The sequence below is a fragment of the Ruditapes philippinarum genome, unplaced genomic scaffold (assembly GCF_026571515.1).
Source record: "Ruditapes philippinarum isolate M1 unplaced genomic scaffold, ASM2657151v2 ctg2944_1_1_1_1, whole genome shotgun sequence".
In the NCBI taxonomy this organism is placed as follows: domain Eukaryota; kingdom Metazoa; phylum Mollusca; class Bivalvia; order Venerida; family Veneridae; genus Ruditapes; species Ruditapes philippinarum.
The window spans coordinates 89,599-110,752 of NW_026854705.1; the positions used below are offsets into that span (position 1 = coordinate 89,599).

The 21,154-nt window shown below is 32.4% G+C and overlaps 2 protein-coding genes across 2 annotated transcripts; both read left to right on the forward strand.

The window, feature by feature from the left end:
- Positions 1-220: 220 nt before the first annotated feature.
- LOC132740809 (tyrosine-protein phosphatase non-receptor type 20-like) lies at positions 221-6,396 on the forward strand. The gene is made up of 8 exons (XM_060728812.1): positions 221-693; positions 1,356-1,464; positions 1,762-1,961; positions 3,890-4,128; positions 4,989-5,144; positions 5,667-5,754; positions 6,100-6,168; positions 6,389-6,396. The coding sequence occupies exons 1-8, from the start codon at positions 561-563 to the stop codon at positions 6,394-6,396; spliced, it is 1,002 nt and encodes a 333-aa protein (XP_060584795.1). The 5' UTR covers positions 221-560.
- LOC132740814 (tyrosine-protein phosphatase 69D-like) lies at positions 6,300-20,371 on the forward strand. Its single transcript, XM_060728817.1, has 13 exons — positions 6,300-6,425; positions 6,916-7,019; positions 8,083-8,208; positions 10,216-10,364; positions 10,735-10,870; positions 11,338-11,466; positions 11,857-11,959; positions 12,106-12,182; positions 12,675-12,809; positions 13,165-13,293; positions 13,597-13,757; positions 14,197-14,332; positions 18,847-20,371. Exons 2-13 carry the CDS (start codon positions 6,933-6,935, stop codon positions 18,928-18,930), a joined length of 1,452 nt encoding a protein of 483 aa, XP_060584800.1. The 5' UTR covers positions 6,300-6,425; positions 6,916-6,932; the 3' UTR covers positions 18,931-20,371.
- Positions 20,372-21,154: the final 783 nt, after the last annotated feature.

The following is a 21,154-nucleotide window of genomic DNA, read 5'->3' on the forward strand; positions in this document are numbered from 1 at the left end:
CATATGCAATGATGGATATTACAATGGTAGACAATACCCATCCAGCAATGTTGTAACCTACAATTGTCAACATAAATGTAGAGATAATTGTATATCATGTACATCATACGATGTTTGTACAGAATGTAAAAATGGGTTTACAGGTGATCTATGTGATAAATGTGAGGTAGGGAAGAAGTGTCGATTGCGTTGATACTTGTTCTGTAGGTTGTGAAAATAAAAACTGTACTTATACTGGGGAATGTCCAAGCTGTAAGGAGGGTTTTACCGGGGTTAAATGTGATAGATGCATCGATGGTAAGTTCGGGAATCTCTGTGACCAAAACTGTCCACAAACCTGTTTAACATGTTCTTCATTGACAAATTGTTCTAACTGTATTGGGAATCACTGGGGAAATACCTGTCAACAATGTCCCACAAACTGCTTAAATTGTTCCTCGAATGGCACTTGCTTTTCGTGTGATAAAGGATTTCATGGACAAATATGTAATAAACAATGCAATGTTACCTGTTATGATGGCCGCTGTGACCAACTGACTGGAAATTGCAATGACGGATGTATGGCTGGCTTTTACGGAAACTTTTGTGACATTAAATGCAGCAATGATTGTTTGAATTCTTCTTGTGACAGAGTACATGGGAACTGCTTACAGGGTTGTAAGGCAGGAAACAACAGTACAAAATGTGAAAAATGTAAGTTTCTTTATAATTATAATTTACAGTTAAATGCATATATAGCATAGCACTTTTTATAAATTAATCAGCGATTTGAATATTTTCATGATATTTTTTATGATGCGATGCAGTGGCTGAACTGTGATCTGGCTTACTGTCATGATCCGGAGTGAAAACTACCAACATCACCATTATAATTGTCTGTCTGAAAAACAATTTAAACTCCTATACGATGATGACTAATATTCCAAAAATGAACAAAATTACAGAAGACTAGTATATCAAAAGATAAAGTTAAGTAGTTTAATGAAATATATTCTATAAAAAACAGAACTCATAGCGGCATTGACACTTTCCTTATTTCATCATTTGCTTATTTTCAACTGATTTGTTGTTTTTTTCAGTCAACAACTAAAATGTCAGAATCTTATTAAAATGAATAACTGACTGACATGAAGACACCCAAGCATCTTTTCTATTTATTTTTTTCCAGTTATTACGTATGCAAAGCGTTTATGTTTAAATGAGCTCTCTTAGGATGCCATGTCCTGGTTTATTGCGTTTATTTACCATTTGTTCACCATTATGTTCGTCTCCAGTAAAAATAATCATCAATAAACGAGTCAGTTACAACAATTGTTCTACAAGAACGAGAAAAAATGCATTCTTTCTTTTTCAAGCTCTAGAATTGCTGAATGAAGACGATAACAGCATGAGTATTGTAATTGGAGCATCAATTGGTGGTGGTGTACTTGTTATGTTTGTTATTCTACTGTTACTGATACGAAAGTAAGATTAAATTCTGTAAAGATACTAACTTTGAAAATGTAGACGTCATATAAAATAACAACACTCTTGATATATAGCTTTATCACACTCCTGCACCGTGGTTTATGTGATAAACAAATTTTATAATAGATTTGTAAGTTTTTAAAACTGTATTCGTCACTTATATTTCAAATAATGCAATTTGTTGAAGTGAATGATCAAAATTTCATTTTCAAAATTCTTTGAAAAAATTTATAGAACTGAATATGATTTAGATAAGCTATTAATCTACAGCTTTGCTGTTTCTTGTAAATACAGACGTCGAAGCGGAAAAGATCAAAACGATAATGATAAAAGAGGGGTGACAACAGAAAATGAAACTATGACATATAGTGAAATAAATGACGTGAATACGACCGGCGATAACAATCATACTGACGTCAACGAAATTGATGTAGAGAACATTACACGCAGTGCAATTAGTGATTCTGATATGTCGGTGAATGGTCGAGGAACAGGTGAGTTCCTTTACAATTATAATGCATTTAATCAATCTGTCCAATAATGATATAATGTTATATAATTATCTTTCAATATAAATACATGTACTTAAAATGTATATATTTTGTGTATAAAAACTTCTTGCAGGCTTTTGTATTGATACCAATCGTCACGAAATAATGTAACGTATTTTACATGTCCACATGTATGACATAATCTACTTTTCTTTCCTTGTAATCACTTGGCCTTGAAAAAGACGAACAAAATAACCTCCAGGCGGGTTTAATAATGTCTGAAGTCGTCCGGTTAGCTAAATAGGTAGAGCATTGGACTGTGAATCGGGGCCACCCGGATTCGGTATGTACAAAAGTTTCAGTACCTTGCGAAAGTGAAGGCAACTAGTACTAGTAAACTGCTTGACAAGCCTGCCCAGGAACGATGCGGTGGTTGAACTGTGCTCTAGTGAATTCAATGTGGCTTACTGCCGTGATCCGGAGTGAAAACTACCAACGCCACCCATAATGACTGATATCAAAAAAGATTTTATCCGTAACGCGTCAAATGTGGCTTTTTCCCAGCTAACCTGTAAGAATAAACAAACTTTTACCGTTTAAGCTTCACGGTGCACTACTAGTGAACCTGCTTATTTTCGAAACTGTAATTGTAAAAGTTTGTTTGTATCTAAGGATTAGCTGGGAAAACCCAATATTCTTAATTTCAGAGTTAGTCTATTGCAACTCTGTATCGACATGACAAGACTGTTCAAAAGAAAACAACAATAAATAAAAGCCACGGTGCATATCCATATCGGTACCCTCTTTGCGAAATCTGCTGAAACGGTACCCTCTCTGAACATGCACAGGTCATTCCCTGCTAAAAACAAACCAGCGATGGATACCAATCCAGTAAAATTTCATTGTAATAAGGAAAGGAGGTATGTCACGTAGAAAAGATGTATACCACGGAACACTAGGATGTTTTATTTATGTGCTGATTTGTCATGTGCCCGATTTTCATGTACTGCAACTTAACAATAAGCTACAAAAAATCGACATGTCTTGCTTCGCCCATCACCTCGACTTATTTTTCGGGCTGAAATGAACCTATGGCTTGATTATATATGCATCATACATATTTGATATGTTCATATACATATCATCTTCGGACAAATGGCAGTATATTGTCAAAAATAAATGTAAAATTAATAAAAACACCCTACTTTCTGTTTTGCAGCGGCACGGGCTACCTCTCTTCATTTGAATTTTTATATCACAGGTACCCTCTCATTTTTTAACACATGGGTACCCTCAAAGCACGACATATGCTTTAATTTGCGTTAATCATTAAGTATGTAATATTTACATAAAAGTAAAAAGTATTACATACACACTTAACGAATAACGTTAGCAGAGAATGACCTGTGCATGTTCAGAGAGGGTACCGTTTCAGCAGATTTCGCAAAGAGGGTACCGATATGGATATGCACCGTGAAAGCGCTATAATTTAAATATGTTATAAGCTTCGGAATACTAAAAACAGTCGACTTAAAATTACAGAACATTATCTCTAACCTTAAAAACTAATCTTTTCATCGGATTACGCTTCGGTAAACATTACATTTATATGGTTAATATATATATGTTTCACTATAACCACCAGAGGATGAACATATTTGCGTTCAATGATGTATACAAAGTGATTATTATAACATATATCATTAGGCACTAGATGTAGTTTGACAGATCGTAATTCATCTCAGTGGTATTACAGTTTATATGTCGTTTTCAATAATGGACTTTTATATTACTCTCCAGAGCCGAGTCTACATTCATCTATCATTGATATTTTAGTAATCTCTTTACATGAACATTTAACATGAGACATTATATCACATTCTCTTGATTCTGATATTAATATATTTTCAAAATATTATGCAACATTTTAGATGCAGTTTATGCAAAACCCATCAAACCAAAGGAGAAAAGTGAAGATGTAAAATCTTTGAACAGGAATTCAACTAAATTAACAGTCGATAATACTACCTACGAGAAACAAGAAACGAGTAAAACGGTCAACAAAGTTCCAATTGCGTCTCAACCCATCCATACGTTTGACATCAATGTAACTCCAAATTCCACCGCTCTGCAACCGACATCACATACAGTATGCGCCACTTTAGCATCAGTAAGTAGTTTCTTTATTTGTTTTGTTTTTGTTGTTTTGTTTTGTTGATTTTTTTATTGTCGTTTTTTTTTTTGGCTGGGGAGGAAGGGGTTGGGAGGGGAGGTTCAGCTGTAGGTATTTCACATTAAGCTATTAAGTAATAGAATGAGAACCGAAACGCGAGGCTATCTGATTTGTGCGAGGGACGTAGCCCCCGTATATAAATCAGATTGCCGAGTGTTTTAATGTCCTTTCTCTTTTGTATCATAGACAAAAATTAAAAGTAACCAGTAAACGAGCATCTGAATATCCTTTTCGCCTTGTCGCTGGCAAACACGCCAAATTGCACGTTTTTGTACGGAGCGTTGCCCCCATGACGTCCTGTCACTTGGCTTTTATGGAAGGGTTAGATTCTTATCCTGCTGTCGTATGGCTCGTTGTCGCTAGCATCATGCTAATAAGCCAATTTATCATTTGAGTCAAGCGCAATGTGCACCGCGACAACACGCCGCGATAAATTGCGCTGTTTGGTGTGTTTCGCTAGCGACAGGAAGAAAAGATCACAAAGCGATAATGCGCCGTTTGGCGATTTGTCGTGTTGTTGCCGGCAACGCAACAGGCAAAAGAGTAACAAATCAGCCACCATAGAATATGATATTTCTATCTTTCTATCGCTATCCCTTTCTCTGCCGTCACAATAAGTAAATCCCAGAAAAAAATGAGCTAATCAATGGGCATGCTCTAGAGTGCGGGGTAACTGATACTTAAAGCACTGTGCAAGTATATGTATACGATTTAACTCTAACACATTTTCAACAGAAAGGTCCCCAAACTATGATACAAATTGAGAATGATGGATACTTATATTTGTTTGATGATAGGTCTCCCTAAATGAAAATAAACAAAAGGAAGCCACACTTGATGGTGAAGACACTTATTACAATGAAGCAGCTGTTAAAAAAAGAAAGACAAACCTTGATCAACTTCCTGAATTTGTTTCCAAAAAAACGGAGAAGGATTTTGTTGAAGAGTTTCAGGTATATTCCTTAGTCATTATAGATATAAATATAAATCTTTGATACTCTTTGATTAATAAATTATTGATATAGAGATATAAGATTCACTGATAGGAACCCATCAAGACTTAAGGAATAGCATTTAACGTGGCATTGCCTCCAGATGAACCAAAATGTTTCAAGAAAATCAACCTTGAGATAAATGTACTAAGATTTTAAGAAAAACAAAAATATTCACAATTCAAGGAACAATGTACAAATGTACATGTTAAATGCAATTACAGACTGATTTTGCAGTATTTATCACCATGTTTCTACAACGTGACTAAAAGTTAAAGCTTCTTTTGCATATTCTGGCCTAATTTTCATTAATTTTTCTGGTTGTAACTTCCGTTTGTAGTGTGTAAATTACTTTCTTTTTTCACTTGCCAATATTTTACTTTTTAACATATTTAAAGCAAAAACAAACAAAAAACATGAAAATTGAAATAATATATGATCGTTGTAAACAATATAAAATGTGTTCCGTATTTTGTTTATCAGTCGTTACCAGTCAAGCTGATTAAGCCATATGTTGACTCGCAGAAAAGAGCAAACCTTTCTAAAAACCGCTACAAAGGAATTTACCCATGTGAGTTATTATAAAATATCTCTTTAAAAAAGACAGCATCAATTATCTCTTCATCTATATAATCTTTATGTTCGATTACGGCTTTCCAATTCATAAGTTGATGTTAGAACCTGTACTATGTCTACCTCATAAACTTAAAACAGCATGCGCAAATAATAACATTTTTTGCATGAAAAATATTAACCAATAATATTACTTTGCTCATGTTTACGAGTGATAGGCTAGTCGTTGCTTTTAACCTATGATGTTGTTGTTGTGTTGTTTTTGTTGTTGTTTTTTCTAGGTTGTTGTTTTTTTGTTGTTTGTGTTAGAGTTTGTGAAGTATTATAATTGATTTTTTTTAAGATGACGACACGCGTGTTGTTCTTCATGATGGTGAATCAGACTATATAAACGCCAGCTATATACATGCAAGTATTATTACGATGATTCTTACTATTACATGTGCCAGTGTGAATAAGATTTGTAAAATTATATATATTAAAACTTGAAATCTACGAATATAGATACAAATGTATATCAAACTCCGCTGATTGAATAGAATAACTTCTAACTTAAACAAAATGTTATCTTAGTATACCTTATATTAAATGAAGTAAGATTTTTATTATATTTGAGTGTTTATGTTTTACAGGGATATAACAAGTATAAAGCGTACATTGCTTCAATAGGTACGTTTTTTTACAAACTACAATAAGTTATTAACTTTTTTCGCACAATATACATTGAAAGATGTTTTGATTTTAGTCAATTTATTCACACACTCATCCTGGTTAAATTTGTATCGTGTAATAGTTTGTTAACATTTAGGAAATGACATTTCAATGATGCATAGGTTTCATCTTTTTTTTCTTTTGTTCGGTTTAACACAACACAACACAGTAGATGTCATATGGGGACTTTCCAGCTTAACTGGTGGAGGAAGACCTCATGTGTCACCCGGTGCATGTGCCCCTCTTTACATTATCTCAGTCACAAACGGGTACCTGAGTAGAACCGCCTACGTTCCCAGCTGTGACAGGCAAGTGGTTTGAAGTAAACGACCATAACCACTTGGCAACTGACAGTTTCATCCTAATTTTGGGGAAAGAATGAATATCGAAATAAGGTTGTGCTTTAAAACTGCGTTTCATGTAATAACTATAAACTATATACATTTAGGTCCTACATATAAATACATGGGCGATATGTCAGCGTTTTGGATAATGGTTTGGCAGGAAAATGTCGGAAAAATTGTTATGTTAACAAACCTTGAGGAAGGCGGGGTGAGTTTTCTCTGTGATTTATTTTCATCAATAAATATATAGAGAGATATAGAGGATATTCAAGTTTTCCTATAAATACGGGATTTATTTTCATCAAGTGGTATGAAATGAAACATTTCACGACTGGCGGTAGCCACAAGTGAAATATAATAGTTTCATACCACAAGGAAAAACTTGAATTTTCTGTTTATTATATATTCAAGTTTTTATGTAAATAAAGGATTTATTTTCATCGATATTCTTTTCATCCGCATTCAAATATTGTCCGGCTACAGTGAATTTATATATTATATTTCACTTGTGGTTTATCAGAAAAACACTGGAAAGCATGAAATATAAACTGATAATTTCACTGTTTGAAACAGTGAAAATATAAATTTGATATTTTTCACTGTTTTGAATTTAAGTCAGTGAAATACCTGCGTGCACAGTACTGAAAACCAACTTAATGACGTCACTTTTGTATAATTTTTTGGGGCGCTTTTCATGTAGTACTAGGTTTGAATGTCTCTTTAAACGTTCTTTGCATATAATGAAAAAAAATTGTTAAGTTTATTGTAAGATCGAGATATATTTCACCCTGTGAACACCAAAAGTTTGGTGCTCACTCGGTGAAATATATTCCGATCTTACACTGAACTAAACAAATATCCTCTATTTCTCTTTTCTACCTTATGATTTGAAAGACTTCTTTTTAATTTGTACTGGCATAATTTAGAAAAGAAGTAGTTCGGTAATATGGAAAATACGTTTCACTGCAGTGAAAAATAAAATGAACGGTGAAAATACGGATCATGAAAATATGCATTTTATTTCGACAATATTTCTCTTTATTTTATTTTTAAGTAATAAATTCCTTTATTTAATCTTATAGACATTATAGAGTTTAAAATGAAAAAGATCTTAACAAAATGTCAATGAAATTTACGTCGAAAGTACGATAGAAAATTAGAAAATATTTCAGATATAACTTCAGATCGGATCATATATCAAGCTATTGAGTGCTTGGTGGTAATGAATCATTATATTTTGATATCATCATCGCAACTTTCTCTCATGTTAGGTACCAAAATGTGACCAGTATTGGCCGGAGAAAGATTTTAGTCTCATGTTTGCTAACATACAAGTCACGTGTCATACTGAAGAGAGCTACGCCGACTATATATTCAGATCATTTAGTGTTCAAAAGGTAAATCTCGATTACACAATACACTGATAATGAATTGACTCTCAATAAGTCAAAATCGCTTTACTCAAAATTCCGCGTAAGTCGAAGTATTTCTAAAGTCCCGTCAAATTTCTTTCTTTATCTTTGTATTTTAACTCCGCTTAGGTCAAATTTTGACTTACCGAGACTCCTGTTTAGTCGAAAAGAAAATTTGGTCCCGTCAATTAAAGTCCAACATATTTTCATCTCAATTAGTCGAATTATGAAAACAACCGACTGATCAAAGGTCGGCAACATCAAGGTGAGATGTTCTCCTTGTGATTCACACGTTCCATAGAAATTTTTATTGCCGGTCATCATGTATTATTAGCACGTCGTAAAAGTGGCTTTAATCGGTTTCAAGACTGAATTGGTTTTCACAGTTAGATAACAAAATTAAGACGCGTGCCAGTCTGACAGGACTGGTGTTAGTAAAAAAATAGCCTAGGTATTGATGTGTGTTATCAACGTAAATGGAATTTGTATAATTAATGTTCCGTCATATTGCATACATTAATTTGATAAATTCACTTCAAATATAAGATAAATTGTTGTTAATATAAAAGTGTTATTGTGCTTTTATTTTAATGATTTGTCATGAGTGTTTATTGTAAACATGTGCTTTACTTACGAATACTGACAAACTTGCATTTATGTCATTGCTACGAATGTTTGTGTTTATGTTTCACTATTAATATACATGCATTAAATTATATATTTTTGTTCATAATTTGTACTTGAAAGTGATTTACCGTCATTTCAACGGTTAAATATTGTAGCATTGCCGCTATCAACAACAATAAACCTACTTCTTTGTACATTCAATCAGGCACATGTATATACATGTACGAATGTCAACGTAATGGCGGCAGATCCATCTTACTCGAATTCCGTTTCTCTCGAAGTAAAATGCCCAGTCCCTTGGATTTCGAGTTACCGAGAGTCAACTGTATATAAATATATCCCTTCTGTAATTCGATTTAAGGTATTAGCACCCTAATGCATTACCTCTGCTTTGAAGAGTATTCAAATAGGATAGAACTACTGTTAACTACATTGAAAATGAGGGCCATGGGTTCAATCCCCAGAAGGGTCAACTTTTTTTTTCTTTCCTTTTTTCTTTTAACATTATTTATGTATCTCTCATGTCCCATTTGGAAAGAAAAAAGTGTTTAATTTTGATTTTTTAATTTATATAGGTATTTATTGGCTAAATTATGCTAAATCTAGTAATAAATATGGTACCTGATATTTTCAAAGTGTAATATAATCAAAACTAGACGGTAAAAGTATTTCATATTTTACAAGATCAACCAATGTACTTTTTTAAAAATTGAGGGAAACTTTGAAAACAGGCACTCATTTGGGTAAATTTTAAGAATTTTTTAAATTAGGCTCCCTAAGTAGAAAAATGGTCGGACACGTGGTAAAAATGGGTGGGGTAGGGTAACATTTTTATACAGATTTCATAAATTTTAAGTAGAAACCATAATTTTGCTTATTTGGATTGTTAGCTGAATGGTACTTTTTGTTTCTCACCAAAAATTAATGGGAAAACATTTATCATTAGAATGTTATTGCAGATTATTTAAAGGTTCCTACTTTCTAAAAAAGGGCCCTCATAACATCCTAGCTTGAGTTCAGAAAAGTGGCCATTATAACTTGATTTCCGTACGGTAAACTTTGTTTAAATTTTGCATACAGGTGTACTTTAAGGTATACATCTGACTTATGATGTCAATTTTTTAGTTCCTGATAGTGCCCATTAGGGTCCTAATACCTTAAGTAAAAGCTTTATGTATCAAGAATCATTTAACTTTTTTTTCTTTACATTGATTACATCAAGTAATGCTGAAATTGCTCAAGGGAAATTCGTAAAATAGCTTGATATACTTGTAATACTCACAATGTTACTTAGTAATTTTTAAAATGTATCCAGATACATAATAATGAATGAACAAGTACTATAATTATTTCATCCTCCCCCAGGATTCTATCAAAAGAGAAATATTTCAAGTTCATTTTACTGCTTGGCCAGATAAAGGAACACCTGATGACGTCACGAGTTTGATAGAATTTCGTCAGAAGGTCAACAGTACTAAGACTAAACTGGATGGCCCAATCATTGTACACTGCAGGTAGCTATATATAGCTATAAATATTGTTTATATGTTTGTAGGTCTACAATCACCAAATATCCATATTATCTAAATGTTGTCATACTTGTGTACATTTGTTCTATCTGTAAAAGAAAGGAGAGCAAAAGCTGTTGCTGTAACTTGTTTTATTTTTTTTTAAAAAAGAACACGTTGGAATATACAAAAGACCGGTGGTGACACAATTTCAACTTCTTCCTGAATTCACAATTTCAACATAAAATCGTGAATTCCGTATGTTGATAATGTAAATTTACGAAGTTAAATTGTTAATTCACGAAGAAGATAAAATCGGGGATTCTTGAAGTTGAAATGACCACCTGTCTTTCGTAGAAATATTATGATGTTTCAGCGCCGGAATAGGTAGAACTGGTACGTACATTGCATTAGATAGTATAACAAATGAGGGCGAGGCCGAGGGAGCAGTAGATATATACGCATTTGTAAGGAATATGAGAGAACAGAGGGTTAACATGATACAAACTGTTGTAAGTTGTCACTAGGTTCATAAATCCTAAACTGTTTAAAAGAACCCTTTTAAGTATTGACTTATTTCCATTTTACATAAAAGTTTTTCATTCTAAATATAAATTCTCAATACATTCAGTGGTGAACCTACACGAATATAATATTCTATCTATCACATACGCAAAAAAGGCAGTGTAACGCTTACATTTAGCGCGTCTTTACAGTATATGTTTGTATAACGCGAATGACGACACGTCAAAATAAATGCACGACCGTGCATATACCATTTTTACGAAGTCGCAAAATCGACACGGGTGTGTGATAAAACATAATGATAACTGTTATGATGTTGTCTCTAGTCGACTTTTAAAGGAAGTTGCTCATAAAGTAATATATTCGAAACGTTATTAACCTTGTATTAAAATCACAGTACATGATTGAAATGTCTAGTTATGTAATGAAGTCAATCATATATTTACCTGTACAGGAACAATACCAATACCTTCATAACGCGATAGTTCACACTCTGACCTTTGACAGTAAAGCTGTTGATGCCTCCATGTTTAATGAATATATGAAGACACACACCGAAGATCATCTGGGGAATATGTTTGAGGTTTGTTTGTTTCGTTTTTCTGGCAACAATTGTTCGGTTTTTACACTTTTTTTTAAATCATGTCTTAATATGTTTTTAATAGTTTCGTATATCAACCATGTAAATACGAATAAATATTAGATTAGAGTAATGAATTAACATATCTATTGAAAAGTTGTGAATGTTGTTCTTTTAAGCATTCACTTTTTTTGAAAATATTTTCTTTTACATGCTTTAAAATATTAAATAGGTAATGAATTATTCCTACATGACATTGACTTTTTGTGTATATCGCGATGATTTCTTTTTTATGTAAAACTCATAAAATTTAATTAATGATACATTCAATGTATTTCTATGGCAGATTTTTTATTTTATTTTTACAATTTCTACGTTTCTTCACCGATAAAGAAGCTTCAAGCGTCTATCGAAAAAAGATGTGATACGGAAAGGGAAGCTGTTGAACGAAACAAAACTTTAGTTAAAATGAACAGAAATTGTTCCGACATTCCAGGTAAATGATGTTACATTTATCTAGTTGTTTTTTATACAATATTACAGTGCATGTATAACCAGTAATCAATTATGATTTTGTTAAGGTCGATAAAGGTTACATGAAAAGAGAGTTTATGATTGATTGAGTATAATGACTTGTTGTAGGAGATCGTAACAGACCTCGGCTATCCATTGCTAGATCTCCAGGAAGTTCAGATTACATCAATGCCATTTATGTTAATGTAAGTAACTTTGATTGTTAGTATTTAAATTATGACTAAACATCATTCAATAATAAAGTAATCTCACCAACAAATGAAAGTTTTCTGAGAAAATCCATTTTGTTTTGAGATGTTTATAAATTTGGTTATCATTAATACAAATAATGTCTACCAATAATCGCAATCAACAGCTACTACTTTATGATTATTGCATTAAGGCTGATTTGAGGGGAAATCGGGTTCTTTTGCTGTTATATCTTTTTTGATCTGTTTTGTATTTAATATATGGTAATTATTAGATGTGAGCAGTGCACACAGCATAATTAGGTTAAATATTGTTTTTATTTTTTTTATTAAATGTTTAGAAACGAATTCGGAAAACACACGTCAGGAAATTAATTCATAAAAACGTTGTTGTATCTTAACTACTTTACTGCTTTACATATATTTGAAATTAAGTATGTAATGTTTTTTTATCGTCTACAAGTCTATCTTACTCGATTGCCTCTACAGAGTTTCAAAAACGTGAATCGTTTCCTGATAGCACAAACACCTTTACCAGACACGGTTGATGACTTTCTTACGTTAATTGTCCAAGAGAATGTCTCGTGCGTTATCAGTATGGAAACAACGTCGTCAAAAAATAAAGTAAACTTTATATTCATTATCTTAGAACACTTGCGATGATGAAAAATTGTTTTTGAAATATATGAAGTTATATTAAAATTTCAATAAGACTTAGTAGTTAAACCAAAGTACTTAAATTAAAAATATGATGATACAGTTTCGGTAAAGCAATTGATACATGCGCTAAATCATCGCTAAAATAACTGAAAATAGGATCTGAACGTTTTGTAGGAGAACTACATATTTTGTATTCCTCCTGATTCATAGCAGATAAACCTCTCCTAAAATATGAAAGCAACTTGAATATACAATAAAACATGTCGTAATTATGCCCTTATTTGATTAAACATTTTCCTTTTTTATTCATTTTGTACAGAACGTTGGAATCTACTGTCCTGACAATAACCAAACGTTAGTTAATGGGGCCTTCATGATAAAAACTGAACGAGGAAATAGTACAGACCAATATGTGTTAAGGAAGATGAAAATATCCAATAAAATTATAGTATGGTGTATCATAATTGAAGTTTGTAAAAAAATCTCAACATTTTAGTAGTTTATTTCTTTTTAAGCTTTGTAAATACTTTATTATGACATTACGTTCTTGAATGCTTCATATCAGTAGGATTATTCTACCTTTTTAGCTAATTAATAATAATAATTGATATTATTCAATAATGTTATACTACTTATCATTTTAGTGCATTTCATGTCCACATCATACCATGCTTGCACTAAACTTCACTAAACATTTATAATATATTTTTTGATATCATGAAAATATATTTGTATTATAACAATATTTCAGTCTGGGCCTGAGGAGGTTGAAATAATGCATGTTCAGTACACACGATGGGGTGACAGCAAAAGCACCCCGGAAGAGCCCGTCAAGTTTGTACAGTTTGTTAAAGATATGGAACTAAAATTTAGCGGGACTGACATAAAGCGACCAATACTGGTACATTGCTTGTAAGTTGATACTTACTGGTTTAATTCATATCCAAATCAATGTGCCCGATATGTTTAACATATTCGAAAATTTATAGTATTTTGTTTCAATTAATCTTTCAAAATGAAAGCTGTTGTTATACTGAATAGGCCATGAAAAAGTATAATCGAATACATCTATATGCGAACATACTTTTGTCATTGTTTTACTATAATATACGTATATTTAATATTATATTATCAAAATTTACTAAAGCATTGTCCGTTTTCCAGATAAAAAAACGAACCGTTCCTTTGAAAAAAAAAATCGAAAAATATATGCGAAAAATGCTAGCTGTTTTTCCACATGTCTGGTATGGATAAAGTGAAGAATTTTTTCTTTACATTTAGAAGATTCTGCTACTATCGTTTGTTCTTGATATATTGTAATCGACTTTTCATTTTACTCGTAATTATAAAGGACAGGGGCTAAGAAAAGTGGACTATTTTGTGCAGTATCAGTGTTGTTGGAGAAAATACAAATTGACCAGGAAGTGAGTGTTGCCAATACCGTACGACAACTGAAACACAGAAGACATTTAGCTGTACCGGATAAGGTAAATTATATACAAAATGATCATTGTAACAAAATAATGCATTTGCAAATATTTCTCATCAAAAGCTTAAACAATCACTCCTAAACTAAAATTGATTAAGCTTCAATTAGGATCACACAAGTTTAACCTACCTAATTTTCTTCTAGGGCGACCCTAGATTTATTACATGTTATAAACAGAAGTACACGTAGAGGAGTCGGAAGCAATTTTATCTTTAAAATTATTTATAAACAATAGCTTAGTAGAGTATATTTTGTAGGCAAAATTGTTGTTGATCAATGTCAAATCAGCATAATATTTCTTTTTTAGGACAGGGCATGAAAACCATTCTATTTTAGGACCAGTACATTCATCATTGTTAACCAATATACATGTATTATCAGAATCAATTTATTTTCTGTCATCACTATAAACCATTCTTTTTTCAGTACAAGTACATTAACCTCCATCATTATAAAACATTCTATTTTTTGGACCAGTACATTTTCTGTCATAGCTATTAACCATTCTGTTTTCAGGACCAGTACATATTCTGTCATCATTGTCAAACATTCTATTTTCAGGACCAGTACATTTTCTGTCATAGCTATTAACCATTCTGTTTTCAGGACCAGTACATATTCTGTCATCATTGTCAAACATTCTATTTTCAGGACAAGTACAGTTTCTGTCATCATTGTCAAACATTCTATTTTCAAAACCGGTAAACTTTCTGTCATCATTATCAAAAATTACATTTTTAAGACCACTTCATTTTCTGTTATCATTGTCAACCATTCTATTTTCAGGACCGGCAAACTTTCTGTTATCATTGTCAATACATTCTATTTTCAGGATCAGTACATTTTCTGTCATCAATGCTAACCATTCTATTTTCAGGACCAGTACATTTTTGTCATAACTGCAAACATTCTATTTTCAGAACCAGTAAACTTTCTGTCATCATTGTCAAACATTCTATTTTCAGGACCAGTACAAGTTATATCATCATTGTCAAACATTCTAATTTCAGGACCAGTAAACTTTCTGTCATCATTGTCAAACATTCTATTTTCGGAACCAGTAAACTTTCTGTCATCATTTTCAAACATTCTATTTTCAGGACCAGTAAACTTTCTGTCATCAGTGTCAAACATTTTATTTCAAGGACCAGTACATTTTCTGTCATCATTGTCAAACATTCTATTTTCAGGACCAGTAAATATCTGTTATCATTGTCAAACATTCTATTTTCAGGACCAGTACAGTTTTTGTCATCATTGTCAAACATTCTATTTTTAGGACCAGTACATTTTCTGTCATCATTGTCAAACATTCTATTTTCAGGACCGGTAAACTTTCTGTCATCATTGTCAAACATTCTCATTTCAGGACCGGTAAACTTTCTGTCATCATTGTCAAACATTCTATTTTTAGGACCAGTACATTTTCTGTCATCATTGTCAAACATTCTATTTTCAGAACCAGTACATTTTCTGTCATCATTGTCAAACATTCTATTTTCAGGACCGGTAAACTTTCTGTCATCATTGTCAAACATTCTATTTTCAGGACCAGTACATTTTCTGTTATCATTGTCAAACATTCTATTTTCAGGACCGGTAAACGTTCTGTCATCATTGTCAAACATTCTATTTTCAGGACCAGTAAACGTTCTGTCATCATTGTCAAACATTCTATTTTCAGGACCAGTGCAGTTTCTGTCATCATTATCATTCTATTTTCAGGACAAGTACAATTTTTGTCATCATTGTCTAACATTATATTTTCAGGACCAGTACAGTTTCTGTCATCATTGTCAAACATTCTATTTTCAGGACCAGTACAGTTTTTGTCATTATTGTCAAACATTCTCATTTCAGGACCAGTACAGTTTTTGTCATCATTGTCAAACATTCTATTTTCAGGACCAGTACAGTTTCTGTCATCATTGTCAATCATTCTATTTTCAAAACCAGTAAACTTTCTGTCATCATTATCAAACATTCTATTTTCAGGAACAGTACAGTTTCTGTCATCATTGTCAAACATTCTATTTTCAGGACCAGTACAAGTTATATCATCATTGTCAAACATTCTCATTTCAGGACCAGTAAACTTTCTGTCATCATTGTCAAACATTCTATTTTCAGGACCAGTACATTTTCTGTCATCATTGTCAAACATTCTATTTTCAGAACCAGTACAGTTTCTGTCATCATTGTCAAACATTCTATTTTCAGGACCAGTAAATGTTCTGTCATCATTGTCAACCATTCTATTTTCAGGACCAGTACAGTTTCTGTCATCATTGTCAAACATTCTATTTTCAGGACCAGTACATTTTCTGTCATCATTGTAAACATTTTATATTTTCAGGACCAGCATATTTTCTGTCATCAATGTCAACCATTCTATTTTCAGGACCAGTAAATTTTCTGTCATCATTGTCAAACATTCTATTTTCAGGACCAGTAAACTTTCTGTCATCATTGTCAAACATTCTATTTTTCAGGACCAGTAAACTTTCTGTCATCATTGTCAAACATTCTATTTTCAGGACCAGTAAACTTTCTGTCATCATTGTCAAACATTTATTTTCAGGACCAGTAAATGTTCTGGCATCATTGTCAAACATTCTATTTTCAGGACCAGTAAACTTTCTGTCATCATTGTCAAACATTCTATTTCAGGACCAGTAAACTTTCTGTCATCATTGTCAAACATTCTATTTTCAGGACCAGTAAACTTTCTGTCATCATTGTCAAACATTTTATTTTCAGGACCAGTAAATGTTCTGTCATCATTGTCAAACATTCTATTTTCAGGACCAGTACAGTTTTTGTCATCATTGTCAAACATTCTATTTTCAGGACCAGTACATTTTCTGTCATCATTGTCAAACATTCTATTTTCAGGACCAGTGCAGTTTCTGTCATCATTATCTAACATTCTATTTTCAGGACCAGTACAATTTTTGTCATCATTGTCAAACATTCTCATTTCAGGACCTGTACAGTTTTTGTTATCATTGTCAAACATTCTATTTTCGGGACCAGTACAGTTTCTGTCATCATTGTCAAACATTTTTTTTCAGAACCAGTACAGTTTCTGTCATCATTGTCAAACATTCTATTTTCAGGACCAGTAAAGGTTCTGTCATCGTCAAACATTCTATTTTCAGAACCAGTACATTTTCTGTCATCATTGTCAAACATTCTATTTTCAGAACCAGTACAGTTTAAATCATCATTGTCAAACATTCTATTTTCAGGACCAGTGAATGTTCTGTCATCATTGTCAAACATTCTATTTTCAGGACCAGTACAATTTTTGTCATCATTGTCAAACATTCTATTTTCAGGACCAGTACATTTTCTGTCATCATTGTCAAGCATTCTATTTTCAGGACCAGTAAATTTTCTGTCATCATTGTCAAACATTCTATTTTCAGGAACAGTACATTTTCTGTCATCAATGTCAAACATTCTATTTTCAGGAACAGTACATTTTCTGTCATCATTGTCAAACATTCTATTTTCAGGACCAGTACATTTTCTGTCATCATTGTCAAACGTTCTATTTTCAGGAACAGTACATTTTCTGTCATCATTGTCAAACATTCTATTTTCAGGAACAGTACATTTTCTGTCATCAATGTCAAACGTTCTATTTTCAGGAACAGTACAGTTTTTGTCATCATTGTCAAACATTCTATTTTCAGGACCAGTACATTTTCTGTCATCATTGTCAATTATTCTAATTTTCAGGACAAGTACATTTTCTGTCATCCTTGTCAAACATTCTATTTTCAGGACCAGTGCAGTTTCTGTCATCATTATCTAACATTCTATTTTCAGGACCAGTACAATTTTTGTCATCATTGTCAAACATTCTATTTTCAGGACCAGTACAGTTTTTGTCATCATTGTCTAACATTCTATTTTCAGGACCAGTACATTTTCTGTCATCATTGTCAAACATTCTATTTTCAGGACCAGTACAGTTTTTGTCATCATTGTCAAACATTCTATTTTCAGGACCAGTACATTTTCTGTCATCATTGTCAAACATTCTATTTTCAGGACCAGTACATTTTCTGTCATCATTGTCAAACATTCTATTTTCAGGACCAGTGCAGTTTCTGTCATCATTATCTAACATTCTATTTTCAGGACCAGTACAATTTTTGTCATCATTGTCAAACATTCTATTTTCAGGACCAGTACAGTTTTTGTCATCATTGTTAAACATTCTATTTTCAGGACCAGTACATTTTCTGTCATCATTGTCAAACATTCTATTTTCAGGAACAGTACATTTTCTGTCATCATTGTCAAACATTCTATTTTCAGGACCAGTACATTTTCTGTCATCATTGTCAAACATTCTATTTTCAGGAACAGTACATTTTCTGTCATCATTGTCAAACATTCTATTTTCAGGACCAGTACATTTTCTGTCATCATTGTCAAACATTCTATTTTCAGGACCAGTACAGTTTTTGTCATCATTGTCTAACGTTCTATTTTCAGGACCAGTACATTTTCTGCCATCATTGTGTCAACGAGTATCTACGAACTTTCGATATCTACTCAAACTTTGAACTGAAGACATAGACCTGCCAGTACTGAAAAAAAATCATGATTATATTCTGAAGGATAAAAACAAAAACATGTTCATTGTAAATACGAATATATGTTGTAGTTCAATTTTATTATTATCTTTTTCTTTTTATGTGTAACCTTATGTATTGTGAGTCCTTGAATAAGTGGTTAGAAATGTTCTAACTGAGATCTGTAAGAAAATTAGTAACAGATGTGCTTGAAAATCTTATATAGTATGTATGTCCCTCACTCAACGTACAAAAGCGTTCTTCCATTCTTCCAATTTCCAATTTAATTAATTCATATTTACTTATCATTTTGTAGCTTCCTCTCCGGCCAAGATATGTTAAAAGAATGCCAAATTTTAACATACAATGATATTGTATAGTAGACTTCTATCAAGGTTGTTCGAAGTATGTCTCTAGTACCAAAATTGCCTCTGCCCCGGGGGTCAGAGGTTTTGCTTATATGTAAAAGTTAAAAAATATTCTCCTCTTAAATGACAAAGCTTGAGATTAGATATTTGGCATGAAACATTGTGTTGGTGACCCCTACCAAGTGTGTTCAAATTATAGCCAAGGGTCAAAATCTGCCCTGTCCCGGGCATATGTGAACATATAGTAAACTCTTAAAGGAAAATTAACTCTGAAGTTTCTTAGGCTAGAGCTAAGATATTTGGCATAAACCATTGTGAAACTCTAATACACTTGCTCAAATTATGGCCCAAGGGTCAAAGTAATCCCAATCCTGGGGGTCACGAGTATTCTTTACATACATTAAACAAAAACTTAAGAAAATGTATTGTTTTTTAAAAAACGGAGAAAGCTAGAGCTTAGATATTTGATTTGAACATTGTCTGGTAGACCTGTATCATGGTTGTTTAAATTAAAGCCTTGGGGGATGAAATTTGCCCTGCCCAAGGGAACACACTGACCTACTTTTTTATTATTTGATATGCATCTATGAAATTTGGACCATGTGCACTGTTTCAGATGTAGAATTGAACTTTGATATCCGCTGACCTAGATTTTGACCAAGTGATCTACTTTTTTGTACTTTAATTTAGAGACCATGTGCACCGTTTTAAATTGAAACAGCTGATCTAGATTTTGACCTAGTTACCTACTTTCTTGTTTCTTTCACTTACAGATTTGACAATTTGACCATGTTCACAGTTTCGCGTGTAAAAATATAATCTAATTTCAGATAACCTAAATATTGACTTTGTGATTTACTTTCTTGTTTTTGATGTACAGCTATGAAATTAGGACCATGTACTAGTATATGGTAAAAAATTTGGAAACACATTTTGCAATAAGTATGGTCAAGTGACCAACATCGTTCAAATTCTTGTAATAAACACTAGATGTCACTGCTTGTCTGTCCTTAGGGTCAGAGGTCCCTTTGTTTATATTCGAATTCTTTACTGCTTCTATAAATGATATATTCAGAATCAATTTCAGTTACTGTTTTATTCCCATCCAAAACTGTGTTCCATCTATTGTCTGTCATGATATGTGGTATATAAAGTCGTTCTCCTTTATGTTAATTCTTGTATAATCGAAATATTAAATCAGTTGCTTTGTTAATTATATACCATTATTCCTGTAATAATAATAATACAGTTGTATGTACCCGTTTTATTTTTCTTATTCTTGTTCGCATTCATTTAAGTCGTGCGTGCATCTTTGTTGTAACGTTTACCGGTATATATAAAAATAATTTTAGAAGTTAGATGGATCGAAATTGTAGACCCGTTACTGATTTTTGTATTGAAGATCACTAGATTTGCGTGACTTTAAAATGTCCGTTAACATTATTTAGAAATCTGCATGAAGAACATAAATAAATACACGTATCTGAATAATTTCCATTTACTTCTTATAGTTTTTACAATGTTTTCGTTTGTTTGGAAAATTGCTCACAATTTTGCATTTCCAAAACCATGGTTGTGTTAATAGAAATAATAACATTAATGTTACGTTTTCTATCATTTCCTTCGACGGCTGTATACATGTCAGCATAGTTACATTGTCTAACATGATATCTTCCCTCTCAAACATTCGTTATTTTTTGCGAATTGTGCACAACACAGAATGTCTTATGTAGCAACCATGTTTCTTTTTTAAAACCTATAATGGATAGTTACAATGCGGTGTGTTTAAAATCACCCTACTCTTTCATTGTAATGCATTCTCATGTAGTTGGAAATTGATATTATCATAAACAAAAACCG